Source organism: Halichoeres trimaculatus, unplaced genomic scaffold (assembly GCF_033239565.1).
Source record: "Halichoeres trimaculatus isolate MK-OKI-2021-1 unplaced genomic scaffold, fHalTri1.1 fHalTri1_scaffold_10, whole genome shotgun sequence".
Taxonomy (NCBI): Eukaryota; Metazoa; Chordata; class Actinopteri; order Labriformes; family Labridae; genus Halichoeres; species Halichoeres trimaculatus.
In genome coordinates, this window is record NW_027437187.1 from 15,489,937 (window position 1) to 15,505,107 (window position 15,171).

Consider the following 15,171-nt stretch of genomic DNA (forward strand, 5'->3'; position numbering starts at 1 on the left):
CCGACTGACAAAGTTTTGAAGTGAGAAGATGCATCTGTGTTTTTCTCTGCTGAAAACGATTGATGTGATCAATTTTGTAGCGATGGTGGACACAGGAGCCTGACTGTCAGACAGAAAAAGGACAGAAGAGCAGAAAAAAGTGAAACGGGAGAGTGATAGAGCACGAGCTAAGGGCTAAAGCTAAGCTGTTTGTGAGTTAAACTGCAGTGCTCTGTTTAAACTTAAGAGTTACATTAGCTCTGCTTGGTTGATGACTGGCAGGACATAACCAGGATTTACTAACATTACACATTCCCAACACATCTCACAGCACTGGGCTGTAAGTAGCTCTACATACAGACAGCTACTAAACTACTGTGCGAACTGACAGTTTGCTTGTTGTCTCTTTCACATTTCAAACATCACATAACATCATTATGTGACTGTACTAATAAATGCCTTACCTTGTCATGTTGTATCTGGTAAAAAGTTGTCTTGGACAAAGAAAAATTCTTCCAAACCAAACACACGCCTGGTAAAAGTCACATCTTTACAACAGTGTTTGTGAGACTCCAGGCCAGAACGTGGCAAGGTAGTCTAATTTAAACAGATTTTTCGTGAAGTTTCTTTTTTTTTTTATGCACTTTTTAATATTTAAGTGATTGCCTTTGGGTTAAACTTGCCCAGAGTAAAGGCAAGTTGCTGTAACTTATATTTTTTCTGTTCAGGAAAAGCAAATAAAATCCCCCATAATAAAAAAAAGATCAAATAAATAAACTTTATCAAAGTAAAAGCACATAAAGATATGTATGAATAGTATTTATGAAAAGGGACAAATAGAATTTAAATCATTTTTACATAAAATGTTTTTTAAATGTGTTTTGCTTTACAGTCTGTAAGTGCTGAAGTGACCTTTGCATTTTGTGGCATTCTGACATACCCTGGAGTCAATCAATTGAGTTGTGTCTATTTGAAGTCTTATAGTTTATACTTCCTAATGCCTTAATTCCAAATACTTCCTCAAGCTTTAGTGGAGATTTGGATTTTGTGTAGATTCCAGTTGATTATTTTACCACTGACTTATTTTTTATGCTCTTCCAGGTATGGTCACACCAAAGTACTGTGTTTATTCTTCCTATCTGCACTGGGTCAAGGTTTTTGCAACGACTCACCAAACTTGTAAATGGTGGAAACAAAGTACAGTGTACGGTACAGTAACTCACTGCTATGCACAAAGGGCCGTGAAATTCCTCTGTTCATCTGTCAGGAGTTCAAAACTGATCAGAGGCAGAGATGAAAGAGTTTCTTAATTGGATCTCCAGAGAGCTGGAAAGGCGAGGCGAGGGAGGACAGGTTCATGGAAATGTCAAAATTTAAAAGAAAAAAATGATGATTTTGAGTTTTGTCTTCACGGTGGAAAATTGTGCAAAGAGTCTAAAAGACACATTAAACAGGACAGTTTTTAGATTATGTCCCAAATGTGTCAAATTTCCTTGTATCCTGAACTTATTTTGCTGTGATTTGGTCTGTATTTTGTGTTTTCTTTAAGAAAGCATAACAGAGAGGTAGGTGTTTTTCTTCTTCCAAAGTCAATGTTTATTACTGTTTCACTTCTATCCAGTTACTTTCTTTGAGTGTTACTGGGAACTGCCTGGAAACAAGACCAGCAGGACCCCAATTAAAGTGGATCTCAGTCAATACCAGTTCATGTTCCATTACAAAACAAATATAGCTGAGAGAAGACAAACAGAAACCCTCCTCACAGGTCTCAGGTTGCTCTGATGAGTGAAGGAGCTGTGGGACGGAGAAGAACTGGATGTGTTGAGATCTGGCAGGATTTAAGCCAAGATGAGGTTCAATGGGTGACAATAGTTTGATGCTGCTGTGTGAAAATGAAAGAGAAGGGAGACGTTCCATTGCACAAATTATTTCCATCACAGACATTTTAATTACATTATTACCAGTTCAGGAGGTGTTAGGTTATAAAAAAAAATGAAGGGAAGAAAACGTGAGTAATAACATGTCGGATGAGTTTCCCGTAACCCTTAACTTTTCTGGTAAATCCAAGACTTTTAACACCACTTTTGGCTCAGCAGCTCTCAGTAAGTGGCACAAAGAACTAGCCAAGCATTGAGTGCTGTATGGAAACTTCAGGAACTTTAAGGTGTAAGGTTCTAGAGAAGTGTGACTGGCAACAATGATCCTCTGTAAAAACTCAGCTTCTCTTTCACTCCAGTTTTAACAAGTATTCGTAAATTATCAGCCACACTGTGAGCTTTCTTCACCGTTTTCCATATTCATTCAGGATAATATGTTGCCTTCAAAATATGTAGGTTGGTAATAAGTTAAATCTCGTGTTTGAAACTAGAGACATAGAGCTGCTTTTTCTTGCATATTTTCAGGACAAGAACCTAGCCTATTTTAACAATTCTGAAGAATTCAACCACAAATTCAGGAGAAAACTTCAACATTATGCTGAAAAACAATGTTCTTATGATTACATAATATGTGCTAATCTCTCCTTGTTCCCACAGCAAGTTCCCCGCCTGGGGGCCTGTCTTTTGAGTCCTCCATGGTTTTATTCCAACATTACATAACCTAAAAAGCTGCACTTTACCATAAACTCAAGTGGATTATGTTAAATAGTTGTGACATACTGTACTTGGATCAGCACCAGAGGCAGCACACACCAACAGCCACCTCCTGTGACCACATGAACACGTTCACCAGCCCAACAACTACCTGCAGAATTGCGTTTCTATGAGAGAGAGACTCAGAGCCATGCACCTGACTTGGCGTGTTAGCACAAGCTAATTACGCGTATCTGACACGTACCTGGTTAGCGGAAAGACAACTTGTAAGGCTCTTCATCCCAAGCTGCCCTCGAAGTGCCTGACAGCAAGTGAAAGTCAAGCCAAGCTTCACCCTCGTTTAGGAAAAAGTTTTATCTGTTAGGTGTTATGTTTCACTTTGGTTGTTTTTCTGCTACTTGCTACATCCACTATCATAGCCGCTCGGGTTAGCTTCATCCACGCAAAGTCACTTGCATTCTGTGATGGGCTGAGGTATTCACGCTTATTCTCCACCCAAAAATGTCCTGACACAACCAAAACATCAACATACAGGCAGAGGAGAGGGTTTAAGGCAGACACAGGCACTGATACACATGTGTAGAGGCCCAAAAGAGATGACTGAGGAGGATTATTTCTTTAAAAGTTGACATTTTATTTTTGAGGAAAATCCTCCAGACTCTACCTTTAAGAAAACCTGAACACACACATCAGGCAATTATAATTTTGTCATTGCGACCAAGTGTAACTTATCAAGATGGTTTAAAAGTGTGTGTTTCTGTGTTTGAAGGACCATGACTACCTCAACAGCAGGAGAAGGGGGATGTCCAAGAGACTGACCAGGGACCTCCCACTTGTCAAGCTTCTTAACATTTCCATCACCCTGTCCCCTTTCCTGGCCGTGGACACCACACAGTTCCACACCTCCCTAATGGACGGCACCGAGGCCTACTGGCTCAGTCTGCCCTCAGCCCCACAGGGACAGCTGGTGAGACCCTGTGATGATCCTGTGAGGCGCTCAGCTGTGCTCAGTCGTCTTTAGATTTCTGTTTGTTGTTGTAGTGGTAAAAATTCTTCCCTTAAAATGAAGGAGCTCTTTTTCTCTCTGTAGTGTGATTGATCCATTCATAGAAACATATTCCAAGTCCTTAACACTGAACTTTCCTGAACCTTTCAAAACACTCCACTTCTTATAAAAGAAACCAGACACCAAAGTTTTCCAGAGTGGACATTTTCCATCTGCTCTGAAGCCTGCCTCCATTCATGAGCTGTACTTTGATTGTAGATCATTGTAAACAAGGAAAATCTTCAGCAGATCAATCAGCGGTAGTGAAATACTAACTGTGGTGTTGATTGTTGGTTTTGTGTCTAATAGGTCCCAGTGATGAGTCAGTGGCGAGGGAAGTTCTGTGTGAAGCTGAACATCACAAACCCAGGAGCAGTGAGCTGGTTCTTGGATAGAGTGGGATCCCTTCAGGCCCATCTGGGGATGGAGTATGTCATATTAGAAGGGGGCGAAGGGAATCTGTTTGAGGAGCAAGGACTGCGATCGCCACAAGCTCTCAGTGGAGACAACTACATCAGTCTGCTGGCTGATATGGCCACAAAGATGGGAGACACCACCATCGTGACAGCTGGGACACGGTAAGGCCCTCGGAAATTTGTTTTGTTTTTATTCACTACCAGCTGGAATATTTATCCAACAAGCTCATACGTTATTATCACCTTTGTGACTCAGGTCAAGCCACAAGCCCCTGTTTGTGAGGATGACGCCCATGCAGTCAGACTGGAGCCTGATGGGCCTTAGAGGCATCATTCCCTCCTTGCTGCACCACACTCTGCTGGGATACAACTTCCTCATTCCTGATGCAGTAGGTAATACCACAGCCTATGGGTCACTCATCACCTGACTGAAAAAAACAGGAGTTATTTGTATTTTACATTACAACAGGCAGGTTAGATATCTATCTTCTACTATTTGGTCACAACAATTGGACACAGAGATAAATAGATTAATATCAAATTTTCCTGTTTTTTAAAAACATAATTTTATTTCTCAGAGTTGAAGTAAATAGTTGATGTTGTATTATCAATACTCTGATTTTAACCCTGGTGTTATGGTCTGAGGAGTGATGGTGTAAACTTGTGAGCTTCAGCTGAATGTGTTACTGGTTGTTGCATGCTAAACAGAGGTTGAAACCAAGGGGCAACATCAGGTTTAGAAAAAAGAAGCCTATGCAGAAGTGCAAAAGTTGCTGTTCATGGAGGATCCACTTGAGACTGGTTGCAGAAAGATAGGAAGTCATACACACACCAAATCAAAAAAAGACTTTTACAGCATTATAAAGCATATTTAAAGCCTGGTTCAATAAACGGCTTGGGTCTGAAACATTAATTTCACTACCCTCACACACAGGGGATGAATTTTTTTCTAACTCTGTGATCGTCTGATTGTCCAATAAGAGACACAGCTTAGCTCATGTGACTGGCGTCATATCCAATGTAGCTGTGTCTGCAGATTGGCTTCATTCCAGTGTATCAGGAACAGATGGGTGATGCTTTATACAGTCTATGGTTGAAAAGCAGGTGGAGTCTTTCGAAATGCATCCTAACCTTTTTATTTATTTTGAAATGTTCTCATCAGATAAATGTTTGGTAATAATCCAAAGTCATTTCCAAGGAATGTATACAGCTGAAATTTGCCTGTTAACTGGGTCAATCTTACTCTCACGCGCTTAAACAGGATCCAGAAACCCAGGAGAAACTTCCCAAGGTTCATCCTAAATTAAGATGTCACCAATTTGTCACAGCCATTTATGCACAGACTCACACCTGTGAGCAGTTGAGAGTCGCGAACTGACCTGATGAGCATGCAGCCTAGAAGCTGTCTTGTGATTTTTAGATAAAAACGTTACATTCTTTTTGGAAATCCTGGACATCTTGTCCTCTGGGGACCACTCAGCTCATTATCAGTGCACAGATGACTTGATGTTTAAGTGGCCACAGCGTGGGGAGTTAACATGTCTCAGAAGGCACCATTATTGCTGGACAATGTATAGCCTTCAAAGCTACTTATGCTGCCATCCGGACAATGCTTTTTTTAGGGTAGGCTTTTCATATTTTAGATGGAGGATACCAAACTTTATTTCTCAAAAATCTCAACAGCATGGTTCGATAACAGAAGAGTCCACAACAAAATATGAGAAAAGTGATCAGCAAGATCTATATTGATGTGTTTTCTAGTGTATTCAGTGTATCTAGTGTAAACAGTCTCATTGTATGATTTGTCCAGTCTGTGCCAGTTTTAGCTGGGCCTTAGATTTGTCAAAAGCTTCAATAGAGACAGTTGAAGTTCTTTATTGTTCTTTGAATATGTCTTCTTTTTTCTCTCTTTTCCTACAGGTGGCTCTCTTTCTGGAGATCTGGTCACAGATGAGGAGTTGTTCATCCGTTGGCTACAGATCGCAGCTTTTCTCCCTGTTATAAGCTTCCACACACCACCCTGGGTCGTCGGGGAGGACCGGGTATACAGCAAACACTTTACATAAACAAATCTTGAACCAGAAAGCACATTGCAAAAGCGAGTTGGATTACTTAGTGTGGCCACATTCTTCGCCGGAGTGAATAACAAGATTTTCACCTGGAGAGTTGAAGTGAGGTTATGTGTGAATACCGCCAATAAACCGTCTTAAAGTGAGAGAGATTATCCTTTCTTCTCGCATAGTGGATAAGCTTCCTCTCAACAGAGGAGAGTTTATTGACCCTGCAGACTTTCATCAGGTTTGAGGATCAGTTCTGAGTAATGCCCACCATTACTTTGTTTGGAGAGGAGCACAAGATCTGGTCTTTCAAAACTCCAACCTGCAGGAGACGCAGAACTCAGCCCTGGAACGCTGCTGGAAGCGTTTTGCTTGTATTTCAGGAAAACAAAGAGAGACACCTCTCAGAGTTAGGTAACAGATATTGATATGTTCCAAAAACATGGGATCCAGACTGGTGTTGATGAACAGAAAAGCACTTGCTGCTTCTCAAAATTGTGTAGGCTATTTTCCCTCTCAATGGGAGCGATGGCTTGGCCCCCTCCTGACATCACCTGTGGTTAAGAGTCCATCTGTTCCACATTACTGTCCCTCCCCAAGATTTATAGCTCACCCTCACTCTTGAGAGCCACTTCTGCAGGAATGATAATGAATTTGAGGAAAAGTCTTGGAAAAATACTTGATTGTGGCAATTAAGCTTTCCATGAGTAATTGACAAGTGTGACAGAGCTGGAGCGATTGGCTCCTTTTTTTCCACACTGAGAGGGCTGAGGCTGCAGAATATATTGGTTGTGACTTGAGTTGCGTGACAAAGATAAAAATAGGCCTTTTGGACAGCGAGACATTTGACAGCAGCAATGTTTTCCATTTTGGTCTCTTGTGTGGCCTTCAGCTTATAAACTCAGATGAAGTGAGACTGAGGAGAAACTCTAGAGGGAAATAGACTCCTATGTATGACTAATGAGTCTTTTTTATGGCTTTCACTGTAGTTAAATGCAGCACACCTTTATTTCCTGAATGTGTGCTACTTCAGTTGGGTCACAGCAGTGACCAAATTGGAATCGAATAGCACTGAAACCTCAAAGCCACACACATGCCTGGCTTTACAATTAGAGACGAATCCACTCAAAACTGGGCAGCAACTTCAAGCTCATTCCTGCAAATGGTCTCCATCCCATCTCGTAAAAATACATTTTTTATAGATGCGGTCAAGCTTTGTTTTTGTCTTTGGACACTGAAGAGGATGTGACCCCTCCAGGAATGCTGAAGTAGTTTGGCCAGGAGGGAGACAGGAGGAAGACTGGGACAGTGTGAAACCACTGAGTCAACAATGGGCTGCTCAGGCTCCGTCTGCACGTCTATGGATAGAGATGGCACAGATCTCTTATGCAGGCCTTGCTGTCAATAATGTCTTCGTCCTTGAATCCTTGTGGCAGATGATTGAGTTAAAGAAACTGTTGTTTTTTGTGGGTTTCAGTTTCTCGGTTGTTTGAGATCTCTTGACAATATATTTGGATGAATGTTACAAATACACATACATGGTTTTGAGTTAAAATAGGGGTACAAAACTGACTTACACTGGACTTTTTATCAGCCAGTTTGTCACATCAAGGTGTACGGCTCAACATGTTATGTTTCTTTTATCAGGTCATGAACCTTACCCGGACTTACATAGCAAAGCACCAGAGGGACGTGGTACCACTGCTGGAGAAGTATGCAGAGGAGTGGCTAACAACAGGAAACCCCATCTACCGCCCGATGTGGTGGCTAAGTCCTAGTGACCCTATGACTTTCACCATCGATGACCAGTTCCTCATAGGAGACGAGGTGACTTAATGATGTTCTGATGGGGAGAGATCGAGTGTCTTGGCATCTGATAGTGCATGAACCCACACCCCTAACCCTGACCGTAACCTGATGTCTGGCTTATTAAGTGTACTTCTCCCTTACATCTGAATTTGTTTCAAACTGCTGTTTGTGTTTCCAGGTTCTGGTGGCTCCAGTGGTTGAAAGAGGGGCGCTCCATAGGGATATATATTTACCTGACGGTGGTTTTCAGTGGCAGGACAGCCTGAACGCCCAGGTGTTCGATGGGGGGACGTTCCTACAGGACTACCCTGTGGCCTTAGAGGAGGTGGCTGTTTTCTTACGGAGGAGTTGAGTCACATGACTGATCCTGTTACTGTTCTGAATCAAATTCTCTTTTTTTTGTGCTGTTTTTAACTTGCACTTTTCCACTAAAGACCATTGACCCTGTCTCAAGGTCCTGCCTTGAGATAAAATGTAGAAAGATTTTTTTTATACTTGCACTTTACAGTTAAAAATGATTTGTATTTTTTTTTTCTTTGTGACTTTTTTTCATTATTTTTTTTAAAAAAGTGTTAATCAGTGTTACCTCTTGGCTGATTTGTTTCTGGACTCTTTGAATCTTCTCTGCTATTGTTTGTATCTGAGTTCTGGAGAAACGTGTGTTTACATACTGCATTTGTACAGTCTTTAACTTTTGATTTGCTGCTGGCTCTCTTGATAAGGAGGAACAAAGCAAGCCCCTTTGTTTGCTTAAAAGAATCTGAATCTCTCAAGAAGACCAAATGAAGATAGAGAAGGACAACGGGAAAGGGGGAAATGTTTGTAGGGTTGAAATATGCCTGCAGAGAGCTTTGTACCAAGGCTGACTCACCGTACGGTACTGTATGTCTTGCTAACTCATCAGAAAGGCTTTTACTTGAACTAATCAGGCCTGTCGTCTGATGTTTTATGAATGTACCTCAAGTTATGGTTTTTCACTGCTTTACATATTACAGTCAACAACCTATCACCCCTTAGCACTTATTTTTAGTGTAGCTTTACTTATTTATCAACATACCACTTTGTTGGACACCTCTGAGTGTCCCTAAGTACTGTAGGCCAGGAAAACTTGAGGCCAAGCCACTGTAATTGTAACTGGCAATATTTAAATTAAGATTAGCTGTTACCTTTTTACTAACCTGCTGTAACACTTGCTTTCAAAGAAGCTGCTCACTTTTTTAAACATTGTGTTTATGTACTGCCCCATCATTTTGTGCTAAATTAGGTTCAAACATTAGCCTTGTTGACGACACCTTAAAAGGTTGAAAGGAGATTATTGATTGATGGTTTCACTTGGGCTGCACAGTGGTGTAGTGGTTGGCGCTGTTACCATGCAGCAAGAAGGTCACCAGGTCAAATCCTGGTTCAGGCAAGGTGCACATTTTTGTGCGTTTGTGGAGTTTGCATTGCCTCCCCCTGCATGCATGGGTTCACTCAAGCTTCCTCCCACAGTTTAAAAACGTGCTCATCAGGTTCATTGGTGATTCTAAATTGTTGGTAGGTGTGAGTGGGCACATAGATTAATGTCTGTGTCTGTGTATCATCCCTGTGATTGACTCGCGACTGAGCGTACCCTGCTTCTTGCCCAGAGAGAGCTGGAATAAGCCCGAGCCACCTGTGACCCTGAACAGGACAAGTGGTAGAAGATGAATCAAGAATGGATGAATTAGTTTAACATGTTGGAAAAAAAATTCTCTCTCATTCTTTAAGCGATGGACAGATGCCACTCTCATAGTTGTTTGGTTGAATATTAGCTACCACTGCTTCCTGGATTAGCATAACTATGTTTTGGCTTGTAGCTAAGATTTTGAGCACTGGGTGCATAATTCAGAGCTGGACTGATATTTTAGCTGTAAAATAAATAAATAGATAGACGCACAATTAGATACTAAAAAGGACTGTAAACACTGAGGGGGAGCTAGCATAACAAGCCACAGCTAAAGTGACCCAATAGACCCATTATTTTTCTGATGACTTCACATCATCACGGTCAGAATAACCAAACAGAATTTAAAAAATCATGATTTGTTTTATCTTAACAAACAAGAGTCAAAAATAGCAATATCTTTTTATACTTCTGAAAACTTAAAAAGCGCAAACCTTTAGCAGGTGATATTTTAATGCTAATATGCTAACCATCTCCACAGTGCTTGACCAGTTACGTGGACATCATGACAGTGGTATATTTGTGTTATTACAGTCTCACATGAAGCAATCAACAGTTTTCTCCCCACAATGTCACTTATATTCGACAGAAGGAACCAGGCAGAAAAACACAGAAGATCCCAAAAAACTCTCCATCAAAGTGTCAAATCCCTTACCCCGCTATGTCACAGAGATGCAGTTGCTACTTTTATGTGACCCAGGTGTGCAATCAAATCTCAGCTCTCGTGTGCTTACTATGTGGACAGTCCGCCTTTATTAACATACTTTAATGTTGCAGAATTATTCATGTCACAGATTCTTGTAAAACTGACTTAATACTTAAAGCAAATAAGATGTAAATGAGAAAAGTGATTTTGATTTGTGACTATATACAAACTAGCTGAAGCAACTGTATGTATCTTTTACCCATAATACATTTCTCTCTATGCAGTTAGTAAGCGAATGGTGCTCTTGTTAGTAACTTTTCTTTATTGATTTGTTCTTCAAAACCTTAAATGGCCAGCAGTGATGATACAGACTCTGAATCCATTTCACCAAGTGATCGCTTTACCACTAAATCGATTGTATAACTTTGATCTGTTAAGTTTACTGTATCAACTCAAACACTCAGGTCTACTGAAGCTTAGCACATCACCAAAGTCTTAGCGCAACATAATATGTTGCTAAATGTTGACGTCTTAATCTCTCTTAGAGCTGAATGTACAATGGACAAACTGTGATTTCCCAACCAAGCCCTTGAAGTGAGGGACTTTTAAATCCCTGTTTCGATGCCTTTAGTGGAATGCTGTGGCATGCTCTTGTTTCAGTTGCAGGAAAAGCTTTTGACGTGTGATTCCTTCCCTCTACAGACTGAGCAAACCATGTACCTTAATATGCCACTCTTGGATCTGGACAACCCAAATGTCTGGATTATTGCAGTATCAGCAATGTACATATTACAATGACTGTGCCATTACAAGTGTTTTTCTATTCTGTAAATCAGAGAACTTAGAATGACAAAGTTGAAATAAAGTTTACATTTTCTTACTTCACTTGCCTATGTTTTGTAGTTTTCTTTGAGTGCTCTGTAGAGCTTTGTATTCACCAAACCTGAAAGTCTGCTCCAAGTGGTTTACTGCTCAAGGCAACACACACTGTATTATCAACGGACATTGCTCCCTTGTAGGTTTTTGGTATGAAGTTTGAAGTTATGATGAAGAAGATGATGATTAAGAATCTAGCTGGGGAAGGTAGCAGACGAATTACCTGCCAGTACCTCAGGTGAAAGAGAAAAAGATACACAACGTCAACCCAGGGCTACTTAAAACCGTCTTCCCATAAATGCTTGCTGTTGATTCATTGTGTGGTCAACCTCAACTGAGACTTGCATAAAGAATCCTCAAATATTCCATAGAGATTAAAGGAAGGAATTTGTGCTATTGGATACCTTTCCTTTTCCAAAGGTTTGACACCCACCACGGTTTTTGATAGCTTTGCATTTTTCTCTAGTTTTTTTTTTTTGTTTGTTTGTTTTGTTTTGTTTAATGAATTGTTCGTAATAATTTACTTTTTATGAGGATTTTTTGAGGTATATATAAATTTGTTTTATTTTATTTTATTTCATTTTATTTTATTTTATTTTATTTTATTTTATTGTGGGGGGGGGGGGGGGGGGGGGGATTTTAGTTTAGTTTTAGTTTTTAATAGTTTCAGTATTAGTTCCAGGGTTGTTTTTGTTTGTTTATTTTTTGTTTGTTTTTTAACCTCTTGTTTTTAATAATTATTTACTTTTTAAGTGGATTTTCTGGGTACATTTAGTTATTATTTTTGGAAATGCTTAATTATTATTATTATTATTATTATTATTATTATTATTATTATTATTATTATTATTATTATTATTTTGTCTGTTTGTTTGTTTGTTTGGTTGGTTGGTTTATTTTTGTTATGAAGGGAAGTTACCAGAGGCAAGAATAAAAAAAGGACAAAAAAAAAGGTATTGTGTAAAAAAAAGAAAACATCATACCATTTTAAAAATTGTACTCACTAAGGGAAGATAAACAACAGTTACATGCCGCTCAGCTTTATTGTGCATGACCACTGGATGAACAATAAAAGAATTAAATAGTGAGATCATGTGTGAGGTGGATTGACAACAATGAAACTAAAAGCAATCTCCCCATTATTTATTCATTTATTTATTTATCTTTCTTTCTCTCTTTATTTATTTATTTATTTAAGTAGGTTTGGTAAACTGGCAAAACAGTTTTTTTAAGTTATATATTTTTTTAATTGGCTTTTTTATGCCTTTAATCAGAGAGGTGAAGTCTGTGGATAGAGTAGGACACAGGGTGAGAGTGGGGATTGATATGCAGGAAAAAAGGCCACAGGCTGGATTCAAGCCCGGAGTGTGTGAGTGTGCCCCATGGAACTGGACCTACCACTTGGCCATTTGCACTCCAACTAGCAATACAGTTTAAGTTAGTGATTGATTTTTGGTAAAGCCTTGTTTTTCTTTTTTTTTGACTTAACAAAAAAAAATCATCTCTCTTAATTATTATAACCTTGGCCCCCAGTTAGTATATGTATATATCTCATGGTACACTAAGTGGTATTTTGCAGTATTAAGTGGAACAGAATCATGAAATAAGAAATACTCATGAGTATGTTTCAGTTGGTGAATTGTCAGCCAAAATTTAAATAATTTTGTAGTTTTTGGATGAGTTTTTATCTGCACAGAAGTTTTTTCCCCACATTAGGTTAGTAAAGGGGTGGCAGTTTATCATCAAATTAGTGAGCAGCCATGTTAAAGGCTCTGTGAGAACTTCATAAGTGATCTTGAAATAGTCTCACTTGTGTTTGACTGTTTTTAAATCCAGGGTAAAAATCAATGGTCGATAAGTGGAGTGATAAAGCATGGGCTGAATACGGGTTAGGTGATCATGTTTGTGATCATGTGCATCACAACCCATATGCAGCACTGAATAATCCTAAGGGTAACAGTCAAGTATGGAAAATATTATTCTTAACATGTTTGCCACTTGTATATACCTACAGCATCTGCTTGCACATGTGCAGACCACCGTGTGTGAGTGAGTGAGTGTGTGTGTGTGTGTGTGTGTGTGTGTGTGTGTGTGTGCCACTCTTTAACATTTTCACTCCTTACTCTTCCTTCACCTGATATCAGACGTTCCATGTCTCTGTACCCTCGAGCATGCTTGACCACCAACATCTCCAATGATTTTACTTAAACCTAATAAAAGCTATTTATAGCTGCCTTGTGAGCATGCGGTGGGAGAGATTCTCAGGGGAATCACATTCAGCTCAACCTCCGCCAAGCTTCTCCTCTCTACCTTCCTCTCTAGCTGCCCCTTGGCTGAGCTCCACCTTGGGGCCCCAGGACCCCGCTTCTTTAGTGCAGTTAAGACAGGTGCAGCTGCCCGCAGACATGCTCTGTCCCTCCCCGCCAAGCTCCAAGCTTGCCCTCTCCGTTTACACTCCTGTCTTACTCTAGCAGATTCATATGGCACTTTTAAAAAATCAGGAGGTGCAGTTTTTGACCATATAACATTAACAAGGCAGGGTGGTGTTAGTGGTAGTGATGGGATTACAGTGATAGAGGTCTGAAAAGAGAAAAGAGGAGGTTGGGGAGCACGCAAATTTAGTTACTTTGATTATCAAAACAATTATTAGCTGAAATAGAAATTTGATGATGTCATTTTGTGCTTGATCATAACATTACTTCATGAGATTCTGCAGTGAAAACATCGACATGTAGCAGGACATGGTGTCCAATCATTTTGCCTTGATCACTACATCAACATTCAATCTAATTAGTTTGGGGCAAAAAGGGGTCTTATGTAAGAAGCCCAGCAGCGCAGGGAAAACGATTTGTCCTGCCAAAGCCAGAATCAAGAAGGACACAAACGGCCTTCACAGTAGCTGCAGTGATGTTTGCTCCACCGTTAGCAGCTACTACCAGACGAAATGGGAAACATCCAGGCCCCTGTGTGAAGGATAAGCTTATAAAACAGGAGAGGCAACGGTGGCTCTGATCGCTTTTTTTTTTTTTTTTTTTTTTGAGAGTGTTGTGGAGCAAGTGGCACATGAATTAAACTGGTGACAAGCAGAGGCTGCAGATCTATCCCAAAGTCTACTTTTAGAAAGTGCAAGTCAAGGTTTTAGGTTTCAGTGTCTGCTCTTCAGTGAATGGGTTTTCCAGCTTGCCAATTAGGTGTACAATTTAAAGGCTCGCTGTCCCGAAGCCAGCCACTTGAAGTGACAAAAAAAAAAGAACACATACACAGAGAAAACATACTGTCTGGGTTTATCATTTGCCTGTATATTTCTTTATGTTTTCTATTGTAGCTAATACTTTTCAAAAAGTTTTCAGCGAGAGAAAATCAAGGAATACTTTTGAGAGTTTTAATAAAGACATAAAATAAGAGTGTACACACAAGGCTGACTTTGATAGTGATCCTTTTTTCTCAAATAGCCAAACTGCAGGTTCCCAGAGTGGACGAGGAGTAAGAAGACCTCAAGAATGCAGTCTTGAAATGTTAGCCTGCTATCGGAAGCCACAGGCAGGGTGACATCAGGGCGGGCGCACCATTGTGAGGGTGTGTGTGTGTGCAAGAGTGTATGTAAGAGCAGTAGAGGGCCATCCTTGGATATTTGTCACCTCAAATGATGCCTTTAAACTTCTTCCTGTTTAATTCAAGCTATTAGTCGAATACCCCTGAGCAGCAGCAGCAGCAGCGGGGGGGGGGGGGGGGGGGGGGGGGGGGGGGGCTTTCAAACACCCTCAGAAATGAAATTGGCTCCTGGGTGCTGCCAGTTGAGCCCAATCACCTGATCACATGGCAAGCTACAACTTCCCCTCTATTAAGTAAACACTTCGCTGGGGGGAAAGATCTCATTTTCACACTAGACTAGTTTCAAGGGGTTTACAAATTGTCATACCTAAGAAAAACTGGTAAATGTAGCTGTGACCGCAAGGCAACCCTCTGATGCAGCTGAGGGTTGAGCATCCAAAATAAGCAGGCGCTAAACCATTATGACGGTGTGAAGTACATGACCTTTGTGCTTGA

General features: G+C 40.3%; 1 protein-coding gene across 2 annotated transcripts in view; it reads left to right on the plus strand.

Moving 5' to 3' along the window:
• Window positions 1–11,078, plus strand: part of LOC141795955 (SITS-binding protein) — a 28,493-nt gene extending 17,415 nt beyond the window's left edge. Inside the window, exons 6-11 of one of the 2 annotated variants that reach the window (XM_074676763.1) lie at window positions 3,340–3,537; window positions 3,925–4,193; window positions 4,288–4,424; window positions 5,952–6,073; window positions 7,736–7,915; window positions 8,076–11,078. In XM_074676763.1, coding sequence (XP_074532864.1) covers window positions 3,340–3,537; window positions 3,925–4,193; window positions 4,288–4,424; window positions 5,952–6,073; window positions 7,736–7,915; window positions 8,076–8,249 — 1,080 coding nt within the window. In that variant the 3' untranslated portion in view covers window positions 8,250–11,078. Of the gene's footprint in view, window positions 1–3,339; window positions 3,538–3,924; window positions 4,194–4,287; window positions 4,425–5,951; window positions 6,074–7,735; window positions 7,916–8,075 lie in introns of those variants that run through there. The other variant, XM_074676764.1, reaches the window with a different exon arrangement.
• The last annotated feature ends 4,093 nt before the right edge of the window (window positions 11,079–15,171 follow it).